General features: G+C 34.6%; 1 protein-coding gene across 2 annotated transcripts; it reads right to left on the minus strand.

Moving 5' to 3' along the window:
* Positions 1-1579: 1579 nt before the first annotated feature.
* AP3S1 (adaptor related protein complex 3 subunit sigma 1) lies at positions 1580-27686 on the minus strand. Of its 2 annotated transcripts, XM_087958033.1 has the most exons (7): positions 27482-27686; positions 25308-25399; positions 23810-23921; positions 13762-13833; positions 12010-12117; positions 8221-8262; positions 1580-2113 (listed from the first exon to the last, which is right to left on the minus strand). In XM_087958033.1, exons 1-6 carry the CDS (start codon positions 27548-27550, stop codon positions 8227-8229), a joined length of 489 nt encoding a protein of 162 aa, XP_087814159.1. In that variant the 5' UTR covers positions 27551-27686; the 3' UTR covers positions 1580-2113; positions 8221-8226. The 2 variants fall into 2 exon arrangements, with proteins under 2 accessions (XP_087814159.1, XP_026529209.1); XM_026673424.2 differs by lacking the exon at positions 8221-8262.
* Between the last annotated feature and the right edge of the window lie 39 nt (positions 27687-27725).

The raw sequence follows: 27725 nt of genomic DNA on the forward strand, positions 1-27725 counted from the left end.
GACAACCATGACCCAGATAATTGAGAATCTCTACAATCAGAGAACCAAGGTACAGCTCAGAATGAGGGCAGATTGCAAAATGACTTGAGGATTTGTCACCTGTGGTAAGTATTGATGGCTGGATATTGAGATCACTCTCAGTGTTCCCACCACCCCTGAGAGTGGCCTACCTTCAGTTTCTCACCATAGCTACCCTACCCATCAGAATCCCAGCACTGCTCTCTTTCTTTACCAATTCCCATCCCCAGTTCTTGCATTCAGGTCAGAACACTGGCATCCTTTCTTAATTACCATCTATCACACAAACACAAAACATTTATACCCCCAAACTGTAGCCTCCCAGCCTCTTCCAAAGTTCTACCCATACCGAATCCCCCCCCCCACACTTCCTTTCTAGGTGATAAGGCAATTATATACCCAGACAAACAGTAATTTGGGAAGTTCTCCTAGCAGAGAGGCCCAACAGAGAGACACTCAGATTCCAGTCCACTTATCATTCAGTATAGAGGTATACAAGAAAATAAATACTTTGAATTCCTTTCCAGAAAATTATACATGAAATACAACACAGTGGCCTTCAACAGAAATGGGTATTCGCCAGCTTGGGAGGCAATTTTTAAAAAATATTTCTAAAAATATTTTGTTGGGCAAATTGAGTACTCATTAGAACAGAAAGGGAGAATACAAATCAAATCAATAATTAAAGTTAAATTTTTGATGGCATATGAAGAATTGAGTCTCACTATCCCCTGCAGCCTCTCCTGGACATTATCCTCGACATTATCTCCTGGACATTATAAAAATCCTCAAGAGAAAAAAAAAACTACCTTGAAAATGTTCTATCTTGCAGATTTGTAGTTGCAGAAATTTTTTAGCACACTATAACTGGCTAAAATTCATCCTGATCTGGTCCTTAAGTTTAATTTATTAAAGCAGAAATAATATTCAACTTTTTAAAACTCTTGACCAAATAAAATAAAGGGTGGTAAATGACATAATGAGATTCAATCATAAAAGAAGCCAAGAATACAACTGAGATGTCTACCATCAAGAGAAGTATGAATACAAAGGGCAGTATAACCAACAGTCATGTTCAAAAGGAGTCTGTTTGTGGATGAATCCTGACAAAAACAAAATTGTAGAAGCCAGAGGACAGGGAGCATATGAAGAAACTGAAGAGACTAGAGTAAGAGAGAGGAATCATTTTGGATAGAATATGGAAGTAGAAAAGAAAAACAGATATTTGAAAGTTGTTCTAGATTTCATCAACTTCTTATTCAGAAAACATTAGATCATGAGGAGGAAGAGAATTAAGCTACATGTGAAAAAAGGAAACAGTGAAGACACAGGCATAATAACTACCAAGACCCTCCCACCTTGCACAATTATTTGCTACTTTCCATATTCAAAGCAAAATGTTATATGAAATACACACATTTATGTTGAAAGAGCTGCAAAATTCTGCCTCTCCCCAATGGAGAATCCTGGTTAACCTTATATAAAACGTACTTAACAAAAATATCATTTTGGTTAAGACAAAAATCACTCGTATTAATAATTGTTAGATTTTAAACAAATATTTCCAATAGAGTTCATGATAATTTATTCAAAAAGCAAGAGAAAATACAGTTGAATGTCATGCAACACATCAGACGAAGAAATATGATTAGGATTGTTGTACTAATTACAGTATAGTTTAGCCTATACAAAAAGAGGTTATACAAAGAAAATAAATATTTTGAATTCCTTTCCAGAAAATTATATATTTTAGATTTGATATGCTTTAAAAGGACATTGAAGTATTATTTAGAATTCACAAAAGAACCACTTCTTTTAAATTTGCTAAGCAAAACACAATTTCACAGTTTTACTACAGAAGATTTCTATGGAGTATGCTGATCTTTTATTCAATTAACAAAACATTGGTTTGGTAAACATTTGTGAGCAGCTAGCAATTTTTCATTTTTTACCTGGAGTGCACAAATTATTTAAAAGAGGGCAAGTTTGGCACTTTTATACTGATGTCACCAATATTAATATTTCTTGGGATCTCAGGAAGATTCATATTCTTTACAGCTGACACAGCCCGGGCTGGGGCTCCTGCTAAACCAGCCTGTATACAGAAGAAAAAGATACCACTAAGATGGCGTCCATTACAATTAACAGTGAAGCATTACAATAAATTATAAAGACACAAATATTAAATATTAGAAAAACCAGGTGATATTTTGGATTGGAATGAAATGGAAAATTCTGAAATAGTCATCTGGAAAGGGGAAGTGGAAGCAGTTCACACAAAATCTAAAATATGGTTAATATGTGCAATGGCAACAATGAAAAATTAACATGTCTGTAAAATAATCAGTTTGAGGTTAATTAACATTAAAGCTCATGCTAGCTTTGATTTTTACTGTTTCTAGGTATTGCACCATATACAGTAAATAACTTGGGCCAGTTTTCTAATCCTTGCAAATGGTAAAATTGATAATTATTCAGTAATGATAACATTCTTACAATATTAGATTTTAATCAAATTTTCAACATTATACAAAAATAAATTTTTCACATGATTTTAACCAGCTGGGTGTTTAGCTTCAAGGTTAAAAAAAAACCACTAATTTGATCTAAATCTGTTCTAAGTACGTTTAGAAATATGGATGCTAAACCATGATCTAATGAAATCCCTCACGCATGGTGCTATCCTTTGCAAACTGCAGATATGTATAGCAAATTATTCCTGAACAAAACCTTACTAGAACCACAATCAAAATTAGGTCATTTTTCCCCATGCAGGAAAATAAAATTATTTTCTACATAAAGTACGATTAATTTTAAAGGATGTTGTTTCAATTCAAATTCATTTTATTATTTCATCTAATACTTAGGCTTTAAGCCTTTGTTTTACTGTAAGAGGTAATATAAAAATAGTAGTGCTATAGTATAAAGCTGTTGTATACTGTTATCAGAATTCCTCAAATATTTGCAAGAGAACACTTCAAAATTGAATACATACTAAAACAAAATAAATGAAACTTTCCAAAGATGTTTAACAATTTGAAATTCCAAATACCATCTGACTATATTTATACATATTTTTACAATATTGAGATAATTATAAGGTATTTTAATATTGAGACATTACATGCCCTGGACTAACTGATATGAATAGTAAAGTACTCACAATTCATGTCTTTTATGACATTAAGCCTTTCTACATTTGCTTGGAACTTTGACATTCTGACACATAGAAAATCTTTCTTAGACTCCAAAAGCAGCTTTAGTTAGGGCTTTCTAGAAAAAAGCACTACTGTTTGTTGTCTATGATTAACACTTGCTAATATATTTCACTACCGATTCAATGGGGAATTAAATCACAACAAAAGCTCGCCATCAGGGCAAAAAAAATAACCCCCTTAATTTATAAAACACGGTATATTCACACATTAATGTTTACAATGTATATCACACTTGCATATGACTTCTATCTATGCATCTATGCATCTGATTATTTCATTTCACAGCATTTACTTACTTTAAATATAAGTAATCTAAATTTATTTTGGATCAATCTTTTCTTTTTATGAAGAAAAAAAATGAAATGCTAACACATCATAACATTGTTATAACCATGTTTGCGTGAACATAAGACATGCCAAGTTCAATTAAATATTCCTAGGATTTGGGCCATTAATTCAGAATTTTTCATTAGCTGCCATTAATTTTTTTCTCCAAAAGTTCAGTTTGGTCAAGAATATTTAATCTTAACAGTATTTGCAAAATTAATAAACAGGATTATTGAGCAATACGTTTAAATAGAGGTTAACATAATCTTGTGTAGAAAAACATAATTGCCGTTTTCCCAGGAAAATGCAATATCTGCTTTTTCAACAGCTGGAACTTCCAATTTTGTATTTTTGCAAGCAAGTGAAAAGCTCACCAGTGTCAAGCATACAAATATTTCCCTTTAATATCCACCCCATTTTTAATAGTTTTAGTAGACCTAAAACAATTTGATATTCCTTCACAGTGCAAAATAACATTGTTTGTAAAGATTCTTTGAACATTTTGTTTCTTAGTGCGTTTCCAAATACCAGAGAACTGTTTTGTTTTTTAAAGTAGACCTAAAACAATTTGATATTCCTTCACAGTGCAAAATAACATTGTTTTATAAAGATTCTTTAAACATTTTGTTTCTCTCGGTGCATTTCCAAATACCAGAGAACTGTTTTGTTTTGTTTTTAAAGGAAAAATAGTTTACACTCATTCTGGCACATACTTTCTTTAAGCAAGGAAAATGTGTGCATCTATATCTACTTAAATAAAACATATTTAGAAATAGTTCGTATGAACTAGGATTCCTGTCAGATATTAAAGATATTGATAGACAACATTAAATAGGATTTCCATGGCAAGAATTTGGTAGGTAGGTATTACTATAAATGGGGCAAACCACTTCAATTTTAGTTCACTGAACTGACAGCTGCCTTTATCCACCACCACAAATTAAAGTATGAACTAAAAATCACACTATACTTCTAAGACATAGTGAACTGTTCTGGAGTTATAATTACAGTAAGCAAAAAATCTACCAATGATGCATAGCTATAGGCAATTGTGTTACACATGCATTTCTTTTCATGGGCCCATCCAATTAACATGGAAAGAAATAAAAGAGATGAGGAATATAACATTTAAAAAACCCAATCTTCTTCCATCACCCAGCTCATGATTATCGACTCCCTTTCTAGCTAAGTTCTATTTTGAGAGCTAGAAAGAAAGACAAAAAGTTATAGCAATTGACAAAGGGATTCAACATTCCTCATCTTAGCAGTTGAACTTGAATGCATCATTTAGTCATTTTCTTACATGTATTAGAAAAGTTATAAAATATTCCATGGAGTTTCACAAATTACATCATAAACAAGTTTCTGATGGGCACATTTTTGTGATTCTAATTACCCAATAAGTAAAAACCAATCTGAATCTTAAACCTAAGGCATTGCTGATGATCTCATTATGAGCACAAATGTTCCAGCATGCCCACATGGTATTAGAAATACAGTGTGAATTTATATATAGCTAAAATTACAACTAATCAAATGACATTTGCCCAGCTGCTTTGTAATCTCAACTTAAATAACCACAAAAGTTTGATTTGTACTTCAAAATTCAATGGTAACTGAAAGACATAGGGTTGATTCTATAACAATATTCCCAGTAAGGGCATGGACAAGGGGTGACTGATTTCCTTTCCTATTCTTTGAAAACGTTCACAGATGATAGCTTCTTAGTTTTGGCAAGATTCTTCCATTTATTTAGCTAATCAATCATCAGCATGATCTCTAACCCAATCAAACAGGAAGATTCCCCCAGGCGTCAAAAGTGTGTCTTTTCAGAGCTTAATTATGAAATGAGAGCTGAGAAAGTCACCTCTTGTCTCTTTGACTTTTACTGATATTTGTCTGAATCAAAACTATAACAAGTTGCCTTCAGTGATGCTTGTAATCACAAATTACAGACTGAGCACTCTTCCATGTTAAAAGGGCAGCACTAGTAATAATACATTTAACTCAGTAACACATGTGGGAAAGTCTTTCTAATTACAAAAACTGACATTTAGCAATGCAAAGCATATTTTAGATTCTTTTCAGGACACTATTTAGTAATATGGAAGTTGTATATTGTATTTCTTTTTTATACAGCACATTACATTGACACATAAGTGCTTAGCTTTATTGTTTGCTTAAATCATAATTATCCTCCAAATGACAGAATTGTAACAACTCTATTCCAAGTTTTTTTTACAAGATAAATGGATAGATCAACCTCCCAAGTGTTTGTGCTTGTTAAAAAAAGGCAGATCCTTTTATATGCACTATTTTTTAAATTAATTTCTCCAACATATTTTATGGTAGATATTATAACTGTTCATGTTTTCTATCAACCCTTCTTCCCAGAACAAGTATGATTCAAAGCAGCAGGGTTATGAATAAGATGGAAGGATGCAGTACAGAATATAAAAGTATGATTATGTTCTCTTCTCATGAGGTTAAATAAATGAACAGAATTAGAGAAAAAACAAAATGAAGTCTGCAAGTATATCAAAATGCCAAACAGATAGAACACTTACACATACTCTTAGAAATTTCAAGCACTTGGATCACAGCGATAGTAATGGATGGACATGAATTTTTTAAAAATTTTGATTTATCTCCTTTTAAGTTGCCAGACCCAAAAATAAAAACAGAATGCATATAAGCAAAAAAATAAAAGAGCAATATTACATAAAAATAAAGAAAGAACTCTTATCTTGAAGAATATATTTACAGAATAAAAAATGGACTGGTTGGAACACTCTTAACTATACTTTATTTATCGGAGGATCTAAAAGTGTATTTTAATTTTGGGCACTTTTAGCATGAACATGGGATATTGTGAAGCATACAAACTTTAATTGAGAATAGATACCTAGTTACATGATTTTTTTATGATCATAGGAGAAAATTATACAAAAATGTTTAGCTATTAAATGATATATAACATTTTCCTACAAAGAGTGATATAAATAAATATACTGTTTTAGGATTTTATATGCTACTGATTAAGATTATATCTGGCAATTAGCATGGACTGAGCTTTAAATGCTTTCTTATTTCAGCATTCTCTCATTTGTTAGCAAATGTGATAAAACTTCCTTAGGAACAACTAGCCATAGTAAATCTTAACCAAATCAAAATGCATTGTCACTAATTTCTCAAAGCCCTAAAATGTTTTTCTCTTTTAAATATTATTCTTGTATTTAATTTCTTCAGATTTTGATTTTCAAAATGGATATCTAATTTACAATATTCATTGTTAAATAGTATTTATATTTTTCTAACAAAAGTTCTCAAAGAGAAAAAGAGCTTATGTAAAAACAGTATTTAAACCACAGTTGTTACTATGGCTGTCTAGTTAGATACATATAATTATTATTGGAGCTATCGAATTGTGTACATGTGTAATGCAACATAGAAGCTTTATATAGGAGCAGATATTGAGAGGGCTTGAAGGATGCTAATTGCATTTTGTCACATTAATGGTAATGGCTTAAAAATACAAAATTCACTTCAAAGCCATTACCTGCTATAAATTCCCTAGCATTATTGTGTACTTTTAAAAATTGGGAGAAAATTTTTTTTTACCACCAACCCTAACATAGAACATCCTGTGAAAACTGAGGATTTTAGCTTTAAAACAAATCTAATTCTCCACATCTTTTTTGCTATAATCCAATGCAAAACCTTATAAATTGCTCCTATTAGGGCGAGTCCCTGGAAAAGAGGTGGTGGCGGTAGGGATGGGGCAAAGAAATAAAATGTTTATTCATAGAATGAATTTAGATGTCTTTCATTTGAACAAGGGGACCATTATATTCAATTCTTCAAAAATATTTATGTCTAACAATTAATCTTAAAATTTAAAATCTAACGTGCATTCTCAGTAAGGATTAGAAATATCAACAGTTCTAAATAAATATTAAAGTATCGATGGTGACTAACATTTGATGAACTTCCACAATTTTTCCCTTCTAGAATATGAATTCTCAATGGCTGGCCTCAGTTTTAAGTGATATATTAAAGGTATTAAAATTATAGTAAAGGATAGCCAAAGCTTCTATTCATCCAGGATTTGAAATCAGCTTAAAATTTTATTTTCACATCTTTATTTTTTTTTTAAGAACAGATATAGTCTAACGGATATTAATCTAATTATAGACATAATATATAATTATGGTTAAGACAGATGCTTGGATATTCTAGAAAGAAACAAAAGGCATGGAAGAATAGAGTGGACATGACAGCTTTCTGATTTCTGACTAGCTGATTATAATCAAGCAATTGGGAACACCATATCTATACCAAATTAATTAGATGTTAAATTGTTAATGATAAGGGCATACAAATGATAAAATTACATTTGAAAGATAAAAATTCGAAAGCTGAACACTAATGGAAGGAGAAAACAAAAGTAAAAATATATGAAGTTAATGACAATCTATTAAATACACTACAGCAATAAAAGATGAAGGAAACCAGCACAAAAAGTGGGCTACAAAGACTAATATGGGTTTATCAACACATAATTTTTGAGTCTGGCCTAATTTATCAATTGCCTTTGACATCATTTTGCTTTCCCTTATTTTAAAGCAGCACATTTTTTTCTGAAAATTAGCAATACCTGTATCTACCTGTCCTGTCTGGGAGACTGAAAGATAAAGGTCTGTAAAGAGAAGAATGGAAAGAACTAGAAAAGATCAGGTGGTTTGAAAAAATGAGGACTGACTTAAAACGACCAAATTCACACCCAGCTGAAGACTACAGAAAAAAACACAAGAATATCGGTTCTTCCAGGGAACACCTTCCATGTCACTGATAGTGCCTGACACTTATCCCAAATCTTCCCTTTTATTAAAGTCTAAAGCTTTATTAATTTGGCTTATTTTTCTTTTGCAAAAAGGGTATCAAAAATGGACAAGTAAATTATTTTGTTAAGAGAAGCAAAAAATACTTCTGCTGTTGACATATGTTGGGAAAGCAAGACCTTCATTTCTTTGTAAACAGTTGTCTACCCATTTATTTTAAAGCAAGGCCATTCCCTTTGAACAAATTATCTAGGATTATTAGCTAGATTATGAAGTGAAGCCCAGCTGTCTAAAAGTGTAGCAAAAGTGACACTGCTGTTGAATGTATTTGAAAAAATGGCATTTGAGTATCAACTAGAAATAATAGGGTCATGACTTGGTTTCAAAGACCCACATGCAGTATTTTGTACATATATCAGGGCTCAACTCAATCCCAAAAAGTCATTCCACTTACACTTCAGGATAGTATACAGTGCAGTTGTGGAATAGGGAAGGAATCAGTAACATGCACACATAGTGTGCAAGCAGAAGGGGTATTTTGGATCAAAGGCCAAAGATTAGGATTAGGAGAGGGCACAAAAACAACAGTATCTTATCCAAAGTAAATACCAAGGAGGTGCTAAAGGTTTCTTTTACTTCATTCAGATATTATATTGCCTTTTTTTCATTATTGATTTATTGTGCTCTGTAATAAGCACTGATAGAAAGTAAAAGTAGTGAAGTACCTGTCAAGTATTTGCATACACAGAAAACAATTAATCATTCAGTGAGGCAACAGAAATTAAGATTAACCTGGCCACTATTCTGAAATACTTCATTATTTAAAACTTAAAACATAATTTAATAAATAGGAACATATTTATATTTACTAAAACTGCACTTCAAAAAAGAATGAAGAGCTCATTTATCTCTTGAACCACTCAAAGAAATTACTGTATATTTAGACAAGTCTGATTCCAATTTTATTATATCTTTATTAAGTTTTTGCCACAGCATATAACCTCATAGCATAGGTATGCAAATTTCTGTGCTTCTCAGTCAGTGCTGCACAGCTCTTTAGCTAGAAAATTGCTCAAATAAAAATACTGATAAAAATGCAACCAAATGTTGAATAGAGATTTGATGAATTTTCAAAGCAAATTTACTTGAAAATAGTTTATCAATTGGAATACCTTTTTTATATGTAGCATGTATGATATATATTTTAATTATTAAGAGATAGAAAATACTGTACATGTCATACCTATTTATATATCACAATATTTATGTATCTGTTTCTATATTACAAATTTACCCAAAAGGAAGTCAACCCGGGGTCAATCTAATTGAAACTAATCCTGGAGATTGTCTACCTCCCTACTGCCCCATTAAATATTTACATATAACACATATATTTGTTTTTCTCTTTCTCTTTCTCTCTCTCCTTCAGTATATAAAATTGATAGATACCTGCATATGCATATATATGCATATGCTTTCTCTCTCACACATAACACACGTCCTTCTTTCTTTCCAGCAGAAATAGCAAATAAAGTAGCAGAAATGAAAATAAAAGAAAGTGCCAGACAAGACAGAATGTAGAGGAAGCAATGGAAAGCAGCTGAACCAGGGAAAGAAAGAAAAACACAATTTACAGAAAACTCATCTGATATTTTGCACTGTGCTCAGCAAGCACAAATCTTGTGCATGCTTATTCTGTAGGGAGTGAAACTCAAACCAATATTTACTCTCAAACAGGAAAACAGGACTTTTAAAAATCAGTATGAAATCCAGTAACACTCTATTTCTTTTTAGTAGCTTCCACAGCAAACTGTGATAATGCCACAATCATGATTTACACACACTGACATCAGATAAATAGCACAACCATCCTTGATGTCAGGGCACGTACATAAGTTGCAGCATTTGTATGATGATGACATCATGTTTGTTTTGTCATTTATCTCCTCCTCCCCGCCACCCACATTTTTGCACAAGATATGGGAAGGCATGCTAGCTGTTTCATCCTCTTGCCCTCCACTAGAGATGAGTTGCCATAGCAAGATAAAAGGAAGAAAGAATTCAAACCATCCATTATGCCTGCCTTACCAAGAGTCAGGAGAGAATAAAAATGTTCCAAGACCACAATTAGAAAGTAGCTTGCCTAAAGCTGACCTTGACTAGTTTAAGTAGCTGGCATTGTAGATGGAAAACATTCATGGACTCTGCATTTTTCTGAAGATAGGCAAAAGCAGTGGATGCCAGCTTTTCTCAATCTCCTGCCTCTCTGTTCTAGCAATTCCCTTGGATTATTTGCAGACCGCTGCCTAGTTTCTTCCTTTTGGGTAAATATGGTGTAAAACTAGGTCAAATTAGAAAATAAGGCTTAATCAAAAGTGTTTGTCACTGAAACTCAGATATCTGCAATCTTGGCAGGTTTTCTTTTGCAAGCAAATAGCCATGACAGAGCAGGAAGAGAAACATAGTTCTGGGGCAGATGGAAAGCTTCTCTCCACAGGGTTGCTAAAGAGTAAATAAAGTTACTGAGAGGCAAAAGAATAGAAAATTTATTTAATGTTTCATTTACTTTGATATTAGGAGTTTATGATGTTATGGTTCTTTTGATATGTCCATTTTGTGGAAAGAAAATCAGTAGTTTTATTGATTATTTAACAAATGTTTTTACTTAGCTCTATATTGCACTATTCTTCAAAAAATTGAAAGTAATGCTATGATAACACGACATTTATCATTTTTAGGATTAGTTAAGGTTTTTAATTGTGTGTTCAATTTTTTTTAGATGCACATGCTCATCTTATTAACATTTTTAATTTGTTAATAATATACCATTTAACAAAGCACTCTAAATAGGGTTTTCTCTTTTCTTTTTTTTTTTGCTCTGAAGGCTTATCTGGAACATAGAGAACATATTATGGGCACTTTCAAAAGTGACCTGTCAAAGCTTTTTCAGATTTGGCTTTAAGATGTAAACTTCAACTCCCAGAATTCCCCAACTAGTGCTAGCTGGGGAATTGTGGAAGTTGAAGTCCACTGGTCTTAAAGTTGCCAAATTTGAAAAACACTGGTCTGAACTATTCTAAGACTAAATTTAGCAGAAGTTAAGATATTTTAGGCTGCTTTTTGCCACACTTTTTAGCTTCTGAAGATTAAACAAAACATACTTTCAAACAAAGAAAATGGTTGGTGTTTTACAACATGCTAGCTTCTCATTTATTCTTTTAATTAAATGTATCTAAAAACATTAATATCAAATTGTGTACGGCACAACAAAAATGTGGTACACAACAAAAATGTATCTACAAGTACACTATGATTATCATGGTTATTATGGTTATCATCATTTTAAACAAGCTTTAAGAGTCAAAAGCCTTGACTGAAGGAAGCTCAGAAATATTTCTATAGATAAATAAATGCAAATGGGAATCTGATAGAATAAAAATGAAATGTTCAGCTATTTAAACATTCAACAAAGGCTTTATCATGCCACATTCTAAATGCTAATTTGTAGCAATCAAAATAGCCAAGTATTAACAAGTAGATGACTACTTTGGATCATGCAACTGTATGATCATGCTCCAACTGGCTTTACCATCTTTCATTCTTACCTCAGATTTTTCCAGTTTATTTTGAGCATCAATCTGGGTGACTATTTCATTCATGTTGGTCTCCAAAACCATTCCACCCATCACCATTTCAGCCAGGATATTATGAACCTAAAAAGAACATCCAATAAACAATGATTGCATAGATTATATCAATCCATCAATAATACAGTTGTATTTTATTATGTTTTTTAAAAGTATGATTATCTTAACATAAATCAACTTTTCCAATATAATATTTGTAATAGATTAAATATACATTCCTTTCATCAGATGTACAAGTACAGTGTAGTACCAAGAATATTCAAATTCATATCCACACTTGCCTATGAAAAATCATTGGATGACTTTGGGACAGCCACTTGAAATCAACCTAACCTACCTCATTGATTGCTGATGTGAGAGGTAGGGGGAATAGAGGAGTATTATACATACCTCTTTGAATTCCTAGAAGAAAAGTGGAATATAAATCTAATGAAAAGAATTTTACTGAAATCTAAACTTCTGATTGCTACATCAAGTAACATAGATTTTTTAAAAAATTATATTCAAGTTTGTCAAGTTTCCATACCATGTGCTAAACATTTGACCAGTACAGGCAAAATAAAATGAGGGATACTACAAACATCCTTTTAAAATATTTTGATGCAATTCAAGGAACATTTGTTTATGTAGGGGTAGATAAAAACCATATAGTTAGAAGCTTCTGGTTTGCTACATTGTATGACCAATTTATTACTTTATTTTGACTTGGTCTACTTTTAAAGTTTTTTTCTTATGGATAATGTATTGCTTTAGCTATGATTTCATCAAGTTATTAAGATAATACTGAAATATGATTGCCTTGATAAAAGTTATTCATGAAAGAAGGCAGGGATGACACCTAGAAATATACTGATAAATGTGTAACAAATGGCTCTGCCAGTTCCACTGTCACTGCCATGCTGTCACCAAGCAGCTGATGGGTGCACTAAATGTCACAGCTCAGCTCTATTCTCAGCTCTACAGTAATTTACAAAATTCCTGAAAATTTTAACAATCGGCTCTCACAAACAGGTACAAGCTGACATCAGAATAGCACTATTTTCCCTTGGATGACTAAACCGATCTGTCCTAATCTGGGTGACTTTTTGACATGAGGACTTCTCAGAATTCCCCAACAATCAAATGCTAAAAAACTTTGGGATTAAAATCCACATATTGGGAAACTACAAAGGTTATGAAAGCCTGTGCTGAGTTAACAGAAAAGATCTGCAGGATAGGTACAGAGTTTTAGTTATCTAAATTGTATAATCCACCTGGACACAGTTAAATTATAGCTGACTGTAGAAATTTCAATATAAAAGGAAAACCACAACATTCTAATTAGTTGAAAACAGAGACAGCAACATGCTATTCCAAATATAGTACTGTATGTGGAAGAACAATCATTATTTTTGATTTATTTACAGCATAGTTTTCTGAATCTTGAATTTAGAACATAATATTCAAGAGGCTGATTTCAAATAGAGCATGCAAAGATTCCATTATTAATAACTAGAATGTATTGTATGTAATCATTTTATACTTCTTTGTAAAGAAATTCTACAGAATGCCACAAATGTTATTTAATGTTTCAGTAAACTAAAAATTACTACCATATCTATAATTGAAATTTGAAAAAAAGGTATCTGACAGAAGCAGAAACACCTGGCAGAAACAAATGTTTCTTGTCAGAATATTGTGACTTTATATTACCAAATTTCACCACAGTACCTTATCCACATGGAAAATTAAATCCAGTTCACAGACATTTTCAAAACACTTGTCCAAAGTTTCTACAAAAACCTGTAAAGGAAAAAAATAAAGGGTCAAAGATGAATAGCAACTCAACCTCAACTTTAAGAACAAACATGGAAATCAAGTACTGTACTGTTTACTATAAAGAATTCAGGAAGTCAAATATATCTATATGCCTTGTCTCTTGGAAGGTCTCAGAAACATTACAGACAGTCCTTGTTTATTAACTGCAATTCAGACTGGCAGTTTTGTTGCAAAGAGACATAGTGGTAAACTGAAAAAAATCACGACCTCACCAATTTATAATGGCAGTCCTGGTAGCGGTTAAGCACGACGTCATGTGATCATCTCTTGCAACTCCCTGCTGGCTTTCCCATTGACTTTGCTTGTCAGAAGCCTATGGTGAAGCTTGTAAACAGCAATCATGCGACTGTGAGACATTGTGACTGTCATAATTGTACACAAGTTGCCAAGTGCCTGAATTGCAATCACATGACTGTGTGGATGCTGTGATGGCTACAACTTCAAGGATTGGTCATAAGCCCTCCTGTTCAGCACTGTCTTAACTTTGAACATTGCTGCATGAATGGTCATTAAGGAAGGACTACCTGTAAAGAGATCAAATTTCATTAACATAATGATCTAGCACTTACATAGAAATGTAAGCTCCTGTATTTCATTCTAATTCCTATTTTAAAAATGCAAAAGGCCTCAATTATTGCCTAAAAAACATTTTATCTACTACTAACATTAATCTCAACTGGATCTATAAGAATTAGGCTACTAATCTATATAGGGTAATTTTGTAGTAGACAATTAGCATCATTTTATTGCTGCCATTTAGGAGCAATAACCTACTGTTACAAACATCCAAAAAAAGCTGGTTTATATTTTTATAAAATCAGAAACTTAATTTGTACCAAAAAGGCCACTGTTAAAAATATGGCATATACTGAATGTATGGTATCAGTATATATACATATATTCTAAAAAAAAAAAAAACTCAGATGTTTGCTTTCAACTTCATTTCAATTTGACCAAGGATAACACCAGCTGTTCTTTGCTTGCTCACTTTTCATCTGTGCATTTCTAATCTTATTGTATTAGGTTGTTGCTTTTTCGGTCAGACTAGCATTATCTTAACTTTTTAATTAGCAATATGGCTAGAAAATTAATTACAGCCTGATATCAAGCATTTCTAACTATACTTAGGAACTCTTATTATAACTGTAAGCATAAAATTGGATTGGAAACTTTCCGGTTTGTCGGCTTCGCGAGCGGCAGGGATTTGCGAAGCTGCGCGATCCCTGCCGCGCTAGCTGCTTCTGGGGCTCCGACCCAGACGGGTGCGAGCTAGGCTGCCCTGCAGGGGCAGCTGAAGGTAGGGGATCCGGAGAGGGGTTTGGGGTGTTGCAGACCCCCTCCCCAGCCGGTAGAACCCCCTTTTCCCAGGACGGTGCAGCGGCGGTCCGTAATGGCCACCACAAAGAAGCTGGCAGCCGGGTAAGAATGTGCAGGAGGAAGTGGAGAAAGTGCTTGAGAGGAGAAAGTTTTTCTTGGCTCCTAGGACTCTAAGACATATTTAATAAAATTCCTGAAAAGTATGACTTTCTGAATAATACCTGCCAGAAGAGGAAAAAAGCGGCTGTTTGATGGTGCTGAAAGGATAGCTTTCCCTCTTTTCCTACGGAATAAATAACTGGATATTAAGAAACCTATTTTTTTAGGTGAAAATTGGTTTTAAGCGATGAGTGGGAAGAGAGAGGATTAAAAAGAAAATATTCGTATGCTAAGACTTTGTTGGAGCAGATGCCTTAAGGATTTGAAGACTAGAATATATTGCAATAAGATTTTAAACAGATTTGGACTTTCTTTCTCTTGGATTGATATTACCCCAGAAGGAGAAAGTGAGAACTCTGCCTTGGTTTGGACTGACTGATAACTTTGGGACTGTTTTATTTTTTTTATTTTCTTTTGAATATTCTGGTTGTTGTAAGAAGAAAGAAGGGGAAAAGAAAAGAAAAGATTTATAATGGCTCTTTCTGTTGAGGAACTAAGAAAAGAATATGAACAAGCAAAAAAAAATGGTAAAGGTGGTGTGGAAGAAGCTTTCCTTTTTTAGAAATGGCGCTTACTAACTATCAACAAACATTACAACAGATGAAGACAGCAGAGGAACAAGAAAGAAAGGAAGGAGCCATTTTTTAATGAATCTCAGAATTTGATCAAGAAAGAAGGAAGAGAGAAAAGAAGAAAACTAAAGGACTTAAGATCTAAAAAAACATTTAAGAAAGGGAAAAATAAGGTGCAAAACCAATATGATGATAGTAAACAAAAGGGAAAAGGAATACGACAGAGAAGGGAAGCTGGTAAGGCAGAGGTTAGAAGAAGGGGGGGTAGAAAGGTTTGTTGGGAGAAGAAAGAAAGGGAAAAGGTGGAGAAAAGCTACAATGTTTTGAAATTAAATGGAAAAAAGAAATTTTTATGGATAATGGATAAAGTATAATTTTTTTAAAAAAAAAAAGATTTTGCAAGGTACATAAGATGAGATGGTAGTATTGTAATGGTTTAAGAGTTGATAAGAGATTAAAATGTTAAAATGTTTAAAAATGATTGGCTTTAAAATTTAATAATAGGAGAGGTTTAGAATACTGTTTTAATTAAAGAGTTTAATAAGATTATGGTATTGATGTTATTATAAAATTTTTATTATAGTATCTTTTTTAATATTTGGATTTATTGTCTAATTATGTACTTAATTATTTTGGATGTATTAGTTAGATAGAATGTACCAAGCAAAATCGGATTGGGTATTGGATATTATTTTAAAGATTAATTTGACTAACTTAGGGGGAGATAGAAAGGCATCATACTCTGATTAATGATTTCAGGAGAAACTTATTTTCTTCTTTTTATAAGGAATGAGACAAAGGGATGATAAAAATGGACAAAAGATACAAATATAATGATTCAAACTAAGATGATTAATTAAGATAGAATTAAGAAGGGTGAAATATGTGGAGAAGTTAATATAGAAGGCTTAGAATGGTAAATAAAATAAGTAATATGTAAGATGAGCATGAATATAATTGAAGTCCATGAAGAGAGAGACACCTGGGTCCAAGTTACTTTCCAAAAAGATTTTTTTATGTTTTGTGTGTTGTGTGTATATGTTTTTTTTTGGGGGGGGAGAATTAGTAAAAACTTGTAGAAATATAGAATGAGAATAATGGTAACTAAGTCAGAAAGAAATAGATGAAATAATAATAATGATATTGAATAAGAGTAAAGAGAAGTAAAGAGAAATTGAATAAGAGGTTTTGGTATGTTATATGGAAATGGTTTAAAACAGAATCATAATTTATCTGACTTGTTAAATTTACAATGAAAAAAGGTTTAAACATGTGATATATAAATAGGTATGACATGTATTTTTTTTTTAAACAAGTTTTATTAATTTTTAAAACACACAAATTATCATTATTCATTACATGTTTAAACCTTTTTTCAAAACACACTCTGTAATGTGTTTTGAAAAAAGGTTTAAACATGTAATGAATAATGATAATTTGTGTGTTTTAAAAATTAATAAAACTTGTTTAAAAAAAAAAAAGTACATGTCATACCTATTTATATATCACAATATTTATGTATCTGTTTCTATATTACAATATTAAGGTTGTTGCTTTTTCGGTCAGACTAGCATTATCTTAACTTTTTAATTAGCAATATGGCTAGAAAATTAATTACAGCCTGATATCAAGCATTTCTAACTATACTTAGGAACTCTTATTATAACTGTAAGCATAAAATTGGATTGGAAACTTTCCCAGCAAAATATGGTGGACATTATTTCAGCTATGGCATAAATTTGACCCATCTGTTTAGGAATGGAGTTTGTTAAGAGTTGAACTCATATTTTGTTTTGAAACAACGCTATTCCCTTTGTTTACATAAAAGGATTTATGGTTGCCAATGCAATTAGTGATTCTTCTTCCTTCAGCACTCACCAACCTACAAGACCAATTTTGAATATTGCTCCAAGTTAAAAATGTAGAAACTAACATGCTACAAAATACCAGTGTCAGGCATATTTTTATTTTGAAGAAAGTCTCTGGGTTCCATTCACTTTTAGCTTCACCAACCTAAAAAGAAACTACTTTGTTATTGTTAGAAAAAAAAAGCATTCTAGTTGTAGTACTTATGAGCATCACTACTTATTGCCACTCAGACATATATGAAGCAATTTTAATCCAAGTTTTTTCCCCATTATAAAGAAATACTATCACTCTATATCTCCATTCTGCATCATGTAGCAAAGTCAAACACACATTTCTAATCCACAAGATGTACAGTATGCATTACATTTCTGACTTCCTCTCTCTATATTACATATATATGCTAGACAATCTGGGCTTGTTCAATTTAACTATATGGCCACAGCTTTCTTGTGCAATCTAAAACAGAAATGAAGGCTTGCAAATTCTTTTTTGTAGTACTAGAGCAAGGGTCTTCAAGCTTGGCAAGTTTAAGACTTGTGGACTTCAACTCCCAGAATTCCTAATCTAATATGACTGGAGGAGGAATTCTGGGAGTTGAAGTCCACAAGTCTTAAAGTTGTCAGGTTTGAAGACTCCTGTACTAGAGGATTGAAAAAACATTAACTTAACCTAATTTTCATGGTAAAACAGCCTATTCATCAATCAATATTTTAAAAATCAGCTTACAATATTTGTAGTGATTTCCGCAGATGAATCCTTGTTAGAGAATGAGAAGGGCAACTTGTTTGTCAAAGACTTCAGACTTGGCCTGGAATTTTGGATTTGTAACCCAGACACCTTGACCATGATTGACACTTCTCAATCCCTTAATGAGACAAATATTTTTGCCAGATAGGAAAGCAAATTCAGAATTGGAAAAAAAAGGTTAAAAAGTCCAGTGGTTCTAGACATTTCTTCTAATGGAATATATAGAGCTCCTACTGAGTTTAGAATAGTATTTCTGTATATAAGCCCTTAACAAATGCATAGTTGCTGAGAATAAACTTTATTTGTAGCATTATGTTCCTGTCTCCAGTGCTTATTTCCTTCGCTCACCTCAAGATTATTCATTTACATCAATACCTCTCATTTTTGTTTGCTGGACATGAGCCCCCATGTGGATTTTTGACTACTTATCTTTTTGATTATTTATGTCAGGGGTGTCAAACTCAAAACTTGCGGGCCAGATGCAGCCCATGATGTGGTCAGATCTGGCCCGCGGGGCTGTCCTAGTCTACCCAGTGCGAAGAGGAAAGATCAGGCCAGCGTGGCTTCGGCCCAGTCTATCAAGTGTGAAGAGGAAAGATCAGGCCAGCATATCTTTGGCCTGGTCTACTCATTGAGAAGGGGAAAGATCAGGCCAGCATGGCTTCGGCCCGGTCTACCCAGTGTGAACAGGAAACATGCCAGCAGTTTCGGGAGTGTCATTAAGACTGCCATGCCCATCTGGCTGGCCACACCCTAGTTGGCCAGCCCAGCCCAGTCCCCACCCCCCCTGAAGTCAACCACAGTCCTGAAGTGGCCCACAATGAAATTGAGTTTGGCATCCAATTTATGTCATCATGTACAAACTTTGCTTATCAAATCCTACAGTCAGGTTTCCACTATCTGTAAAGACACCTATTTGTTAAATACCAGAAATAGTATCCTATTTGTAATATGCACAACATATCACAATTTTAATTTTAGTGTATAGTAATTCTTTCAATTAGAAATCTGAGAAATGTAAGTATCATGCTTGCATAAATCTCTAATTTTGCTGTAATAATATCCTGCTTTCTGTTGCTTGTTAAACAGCACCAAAGTTGCTGCACAGGTCTGTTTTCCAAAAAAATTAGAAAAATAAAAATCATTTGAGGAAATACTTTGCTCTGGATCTGTTTCCTGAAGCTGTGCAGCAGATGCTTGAAGCAGTTGTCTTGATATCCTCCTGAGATCTTTTGAGTATCTGTGTGCATTTGCAAAAGACATTTCTAGGAACATGTATTTTGTGATGGCCTTAGAATAGCTGTGCATGTCATGTTTTCCCCAACAGTCTTGAATGGAAATGCCACAAAAGACTCCAGTAACTTCTTATAAATATCTTCATTGTAGAAAAAGCTACGAAGTAATATGAAATAATTCCTTCAGCTGCTGTATATTAACAAGTTTTGTATATAGCAGGTTCAGTATCATATGTTTGTACTTCTTTCTCCTATCCACCCTATGCAATGAGTTACATGAGCTTCTCTTTGAGGCAGGAAGCATAGATTCCACTTAGATAACAACCAGATCTAATTTTTTTAAAAAATCCTCTGACCATGTAAGAATGGATTATCTCAGTGTTGTGGGTTTGAGTTGTTGCTTTCTGGTGCAAGGAGCAGATTTAGAGTAAAACACATCATATTATAATGATGCGAGTATGTTACAAACATTCTAAGCCTAATGTCAAAATAGTTGCTTTTACTAATGAGAAAAGTTACACTAAGAGCCATTATGCCACCCTAAAAGTATTATTGTAATAGGATAAAATAAGACTATTCAAGCATCTGCACAACTAAGCATGTTAACAACTCTAATTCTACAAATCACAATGTATTACGTAGACAGCTTTTTAAAAACAGCAACAATGCACATAGAAAGACTGATGGGAAAGCTAAGGCAAGGATATTAGGGAAATTAAAGCTACATAACTGCAAACATGAATGGAAGCCACTAAAAATATACACTTTGTAGTTTGTCAGTGAATCAAGGGACATTCATTTTCAAATCATCGTAATCAAAAAAGTAAATAAAATTAGACTCTAAGTTAGCACTTAGCTCCCTCTACTGCTTTATTCTGAAACCAACAGTTAACAAGTTTATACACAGTTGTGCTCATAAGTTTACATACCCTGGCAGAATTTATGATTTCTTGGCCATTTTTCAGAGAATATGAATGATAACACAAAAACTTTTCTTTCACTCATGGTTAGTAGTTGGCTGAAGCTATTTATTATCAAGTCAACTTTGTTTACTCTTTTTAAATCATAATGACAACAAAAACTACCCAAATGACCCTGATCAAAAGTTTACATACCCTGGTGATTTTGGCCTGATAACATGCACACAGGTTGGCACAAAAGTGTTTGAATGGCTATTCAAGGTAACCATCCTCACGTGTGATCTGTTTTTTTTGTAATTAGTGTGTGTGTGTATAAAAGGTCAATGAGTTTCTGGACTTCTGACAGACCCTTGCATCTTTCATCTAGTGCTGCACTGTTTCTGGCTTCTGAGTCATGGGGAAAGCAATAGAATTATCAAAGGATCTGCGGGAAAAGGCAGTTAAACTGTATAAAACAGGAAAGGGATATAAAAAGATATCCAAGGAATTGAGAATGCAAATCAAGCAGTGTTCAAGTACTAATCAAGAGGTGGAAAATGAGGGGTTCTGTTGAAACCAAACCATGGTCAGGTAGACCAACTAAAATTTCAGCCACATCTGCCAGGAAAATTGTTCGGGATGCAAAGAAAAACCCACAAATAACTTCAGGTGAAATACAGGACTCTAAAAACACGTGGTGTGGCTGTTTCAAGATGCACAATAAGGAGGCACTGGAAGAAAGATGGGCTGCATGGTCGAGTCACTAGAAAAAAGCCATTACTACACAAGTATCCCACTTACAATACACCAAACAGCACAGAGACAAGCCTCAAACCTTCTGGCACAAAGTCATTTGGAGTGATGAGACCAAAACTGAGCTTTTTGGCCACAACCATAAATGCTACATTTGGAGAGGAGTCAACAAGGCCTATGATGAAAAGTACACCATTCCTACTGTGAAACACGGAGGTGGATCGCTGATGTTTTGGGGATGTGTGAGCTACAAAGGCACAGGAAATTTGGTCAGAATTGATGGCAAGATGAATGCAGTATGTTATCAAAAGATACTGGAGGAAAAGTTGCAGCCCAGAAGCTGCGAATGGGACGTACTTGGGCATTCCAACATGACAATGATCCTAAGCACAAGGCCAAGTTGACCTGTCATTGGCTACAGCAGAATAAAGTTAAGGTTCTGGAGTGGCCATCTCAGTCTCCTGACCTCAATATCATTGAGCCACTCTGGGGAGATTTCAAAAGTAAAGTTCATGCAAGACAGCCCAAGAATTTACAGGAACTGGAGGCTTTTTGTCAGGAAGAATGCACAGCTTTACCATCAGAGAAGATAAAGAGCTTCATCCATAATTCTAGGCAGAATTATTTCTGAAATTCTGATGGTTTTACACGGGCTTGCCGCTAGCTGGAGGAAGGCAGCAAGTAAGTTCAAGTAAATTGCACCTATGTGGATTTTTCTCTGCTTATGAATCCCAGAGTGTTTCCTGTTGTTCAGATATGCTACAGAAGATGAGACAGCAGAAAAGATGCCTAGAAATGCAATTTATTCTATGCAAGCTTTCCCTTGAAAATCACCTGGAAGCTACAACTGGCCCATAATGAAGTGATAAAATAACTGCAAGCTGTAAAGCTTCCCTATAGGCTTCTGATTTAAAATTCCAGCTTTGTCCTTCGTTACATTCCTCCAGATACCTACTCCTTTACTAGGTTATATATCAATGTGAGAATAGGGAACTTGCAGGCAAGTGAAACAAACCAAATGCAAATTTTGTTTTGCAACAGCAAAGGATTATGATTAAATACTACAATATATTTTGAAATAATGGAGAACTAGAGATACTCAACATACTATCCTTCATTTAGTACCCCAAGTTACAATGGCACTGAAGAAAATGACTTATGATTGTTTTCCCCACTTAGGACTGTTGCAGCATCCCCATGGTCATGTGATCAATCAGAATAGAGCTGGAAGGGACATTGGAGGTCTTCTAACCCAACCCGCTGCTCAAGCAGGAGACCCTATATCATTTCAGGTAGGTGGCTATCCAGTCTTTTCTTAAAAACTACCAGTGATGAGATCCACAACTTCTGAAGGCAAGCTGTTCCACTGGTTAATTGTCCTTACTGTTATGAAATTTCTCCTTAATTCCATGTTGCTTCTCTCCTTGATTAATTTCCATCATTTCTTGTCTTGCTTTCTGGTGCTTGGGAAAATAAGTCGACCCCCTCTTCTTTGTGGCAGCCCCTCAAATACTGGAATACTATTATGTCACCCCTAGTTTTTCTTTTCTCTAGACTAGTCATACCCAATTACTGCAACCATTCTTCCAATGTTTTTATTTCCAGGCCTGTAATTATCTTAGTTGCTCTTCTCTGCACTTTTTCCAAAGTCTCAACATCTTTCTGCAACATGGTGCCCAAAACTGGATGCAGTATTCCAGGTGTGATCTTATTAAGGATTTATAAAGCGGTACTAATACTTCACATGATTCAGACACTTAGCAACTGACATATATGTATAAGGGTTGCAATGACCCAGAGTCAAATGATCACTTTTTGTGACCTTCTGACAAGCAAAGTCAACTGTGAAGCCAGATTTACTTAACAATCATGTTATTAAGTTAACATCTGTAGTAATTTGCTTAAGAACTGTGACAAGGAAGATTGTATGGGACACAATTCACTTGTCTCGCTTAGCAACAAAAAATTTGGGCTCAGTTGTGGTTGTAAATTGAGGACTACCTGTAATATTTTACAAACTTAAAATTATCTACCTTATATTCATTTTATCATGTCATTTTCCAATTACAAAGAAGTATGACCAAGATTTTTTTATGACATTCCAAAAGATGTTTTAGAGCTTACATCAGCTCCTTAACCTTTGTATTAGGATGTTACGACTGTAGTAATTTCCTGCTAGTTGTACTAATACCTAGCATTGAGAACATATTCAAATAAAAATAGTGAGAAATTTGAAAATGTAAATGAGTAAGAGATCAGTTTATTATCCAATTACAGTATTATTTTAGCAATATACTAGTTCTCAGAATTTCTAATCTCCTTCATTATCAAGTAAAAAAAACCAAAAGCAACAGAATACAATATTGTGACCCTCTCATAGATGACTTACTTGTATTAGATCTAAAATGCCAAGTTCACTTTCTGAAGAATCAACGCAGAAAACAAAATATAATGTAGCATAATGGCGATATATCAATTTGTTGTCAGATCCACCTATTAATCTAAAACAGAATACAGTGTCAAAGAGCAATTAACAACATTCCAATGGTCTTGGTTGGTAGCTAAGAAAGAAAAACAGGACGCATAATTATTGCAAAAATAATAATGAAGGGTGTCAAAGGCAACACATTAATGTTCAAAGCATTTAAACATATTAGTAGATAGATCTTCTAAGACAGGTTTTACAATGGGATTGATGATCTTTTTGCAGCCAGGGACCGCAAGTTTTTTAGAAATACATTATCTTAAACACATGGGAGAAACAATAATTAAATCTTTGGTGGGGGTGGTTTAAGTAAAACAGAAACAATATGCCTTAGCTCAGTGTTGGTGAACCTTTTTGGCACCGAGTGCCGAAACGGGAACGCATGCACGCAGGAGTGCCAAAAACCGGAAGAGCAGCTCCCAGGCACACACGTGTGGGAGCACGGAAACTGGAAGAGCAGCTCCTCCAGTGTACATGCACGCAACGGGAAGCTGAGCTTCCAGTTTCCAGTGTGTGAATACCCGCCAGCCATCTGGTCTTCTGGTTTCTGGCACGCATGCGCACGTGAAGATCAGCTGGCACATCAGAAACTGGAAGGCCAGCTTCCAGGTGTGTGCATGCATGCCGGGGAGCTGCTCTTCCAGTTTCCGGCACTCTGCATGCGAAGACCAGCTCTGCATGCCACTTCCAGCATGCGTGCCATAGGTTCACCATCACGGCCTTAGCTTAAACTTAACTGTTGGGTTCCTTTTATTTTAAGCAGGAAAGGATTGTGCTGGCACAATTTGGTAGTTTGTTGTTAAATGTCAGACCTAACTCTGAGAGCTGGAGTAGTAGACCACATGCAGGTTATCATTTTCTATCTCGTTGAACAAAAAGATGCAAATATATGGAGAATCAATCAATAATATTCAAAAGTTGTTGTGCACAAGGCAGCTATTCAACAAGGGTATTATATCGTGTTTACAACACAATAAAATATGAAAAAATAGAAAGTTCTTAGACAAGATCTAGAATGACTAAGAGACTGAATCTGCAAATTGAGTGCTAATGAGGATTTAAGATCTCACAATAATAGTCTAACCAAACATTTACATGTTTTTCAATAAGGGAGTTCAACTATGTCAATCCCTGTGACTTAAGGTTCAGATTCTGCTTCCAGCTAATGGTATCAGAAAAGTGTGAAAGAACCCAAATGCCATGTTTCCAGTTGTACAGGTTCCATATTTCTTTCTCTCAATCTTTTTATGTCTATACTGTACATCTCCAGAACAGGGTTTGGTAAAGTATCAGGCTAGGTATAGATTAGTTTTCTGTTTCATTTTATGTTACTACTTTAGATAAACTCTCAACACCATGTATATATTGCAATGAGTCTAGCTTCTAATTTGATCATACTTACAAGCCTCCTTCTAAGAAATTACAAACATTTTCATCACGTTTTGATACTAAATGGAATGTTTCTCTGATAATCTGTTGTTGTATATCTTCACTCTGAAAATAAAGGAAACATGTTGTTTCCAAATACAAGCATTCCTGTGTCATCATATATAACACTACAACTTTTATAACAAAAACATATGTATTAAAAATGTAAACATCCTATTGCCAGTGATGCTAGGTGATTCAAAAGTAAAAATATTTTCTTTGCAAAGGAAAGGGACAAAAATAAATGACAAGTATCAGACAGGAATGAAAAAGAAACAACCACACTCAACCCAAGGGGGCATTATTCACGCTTGCAAAATGCCTTGGGAAGAGCTTAAATAGCCACTGAAAAGCTGTTGTGTTGTCACAGTTAATGCCAGACCAGACCCAAACAGACTTATGTTAAAACCTTCAAAAAATTCATTGACTCATTGTGGGACTTTAAACACTTTGGAATGCTGTTCCAGATGAAAATGTATGCTGTACTGAGCATTTGGAGGAAAGTTCAAATGTAATATTTTATGTTTACATTATATAAAATTATATCTTATAAACTTAGTGAATCAGATTTTCTATTCAATATCCAGATTTGTTCCAATGTTGGGTAAATCCTTTGGAACAGATTTAAGCGGATATGTCAAGTTCTTGATCATTCTATTTAATACTCCCCATAATATTTTTCATATTTTTTAATTTGTGGCCACTAAGCCACTTTTGATAGCAGATCTAGTTTAACCAGAATAAGTAAAGATGTTGTAATAAAAGTTTTGTGTAAACAGTCCAGAGTCACTTTGGTAAGAAGGGCAGTGTAGAAGCTTAACATATAAAGATCTACTGTGAAAACCCTTGCTCTATCTCCATGCTCCTGCTTAATTCCTAAAAAACATATTTTCACATGTAGCCACTCCTTTAGGAAGCTAGCATACATTCATGATTTATTGCATATCCATGTTGCTAATCAGAACTGGCATATTTACATAACAAAATATTCACATATATTATCCACAGTTGGTTACATGTGCATTTTTCTATATATCGGCCAAGCCACATTATATCAATTTTAACAGAAAATAAGCAACTCTTTGCATTTCTCTTTGGTAAACATGCATTTGCTGTTGTTTTCTCTCTCCCATCAGGTACCTAATAGCAGCAAGCTAAACACTCAACTTTTTAATTTATAACAATGCGCAGGAGCAACTTGAACAATCCAAATGCTGGCTAAGCATTGTATATCATCAACTTGAAAGAAAGCTTTAGTTCTCAGGCAACATGAGAAGTTCATTGCATCCAACCAGGTTCTCCTGTTTACTACCTTACCTTTAAAAAAAAAAAAAGCTTCAAAGTTGTTGCAATCAGATTACAACCTGTATCATTCCCAACCCATTTGGCCAATGGTGAGACGTTGGAAGCTCCAGGTGGGCAAAGTTGCACAGCAACCTGGCTGGGAACAACAGGAGCTGCAATCCCCAAACTTTTAGAAAACACCAGATTGCTACAGCGGTCATATATTTATTTCAAAAAATGTTAGTTAGATTTACTTTTTTTTTTTTACTGTTTTGACTTCGCTCTTTAATTTTCCTTCGTAAAGCGAAGTTATAAACACAAATCCATATCTTTACCCTTCTTGAACCTCCTTCAGATTTGCCCCTGTTCAGGTGTGTCCTTTATTTTTTCCCATTCAAATGCGGGCACTTGCACGTATCAGAAACAACCGCTCTTAACTCAGCTGCTGCTTCTGCAGTTCGTGCAACCTGAGATCCGCCGTTATCTTTTCCGTCTCTCGCGCAGAGCCCTTAAGAACAAGCCACTAGATAAGAAACCCTGAAGGATCCGACGGGGGGGGGGGGGATTAGCGCTATTGCACACGTAAACATCTAGGCCAAAAGCCCCCCCTTCCGTCCTTTCCTCCTAGAGCCGAATCGGGTTCCTTAATCTTGGGCTGGCCGCAAGACGAAGGCTTTTGAGGGGAGGCTTTTCAGCCTGCTTAGCACTGACTTCCTCGTTACAGCGCCTTCAGGCGACTTGGACGGAGCCCGTCCCGAATGATAAACGCGGATGGCTAATTAATGGTTTTCCGGGCATCGTGCGAACGCAGCCCCTTTCCCCTCAGCCATCCAAAGGCCGGCCTCTTCCCCTCCCGACACTCACATAACGCTGGTAGAATTTGGAAAGGCGCGGCTTCCCATGGTTGTTGAAAATGAGGATCGCCTTAATCATGGTGAGGGCGGCGGTTGACGACCCCCCCAACTGAGGCGCGAGGAGGAGGGGGGGTTCGCGTACCCCACTTTGCGGCGCGCGACACGGCAGAAGAAGCTCCTCCCCTGCTCCGCTCTGTCCCCACCCTCTCTAAGCCCCGAGCGACCGAAGGCGGAGTCAGAGACAAAATCGTTCT

The sequence above is a fragment of the Notechis scutatus genome, chromosome 2, assembly GCF_049901735.1.
Source record: "Notechis scutatus isolate UNSWTSFEM ecotype Mainland chromosome 2, rNotScu1.2, whole genome shotgun sequence".
Classification (NCBI taxonomy): domain Eukaryota; kingdom Metazoa; phylum Chordata; class Lepidosauria; order Squamata; family Elapidae; genus Notechis; species Notechis scutatus.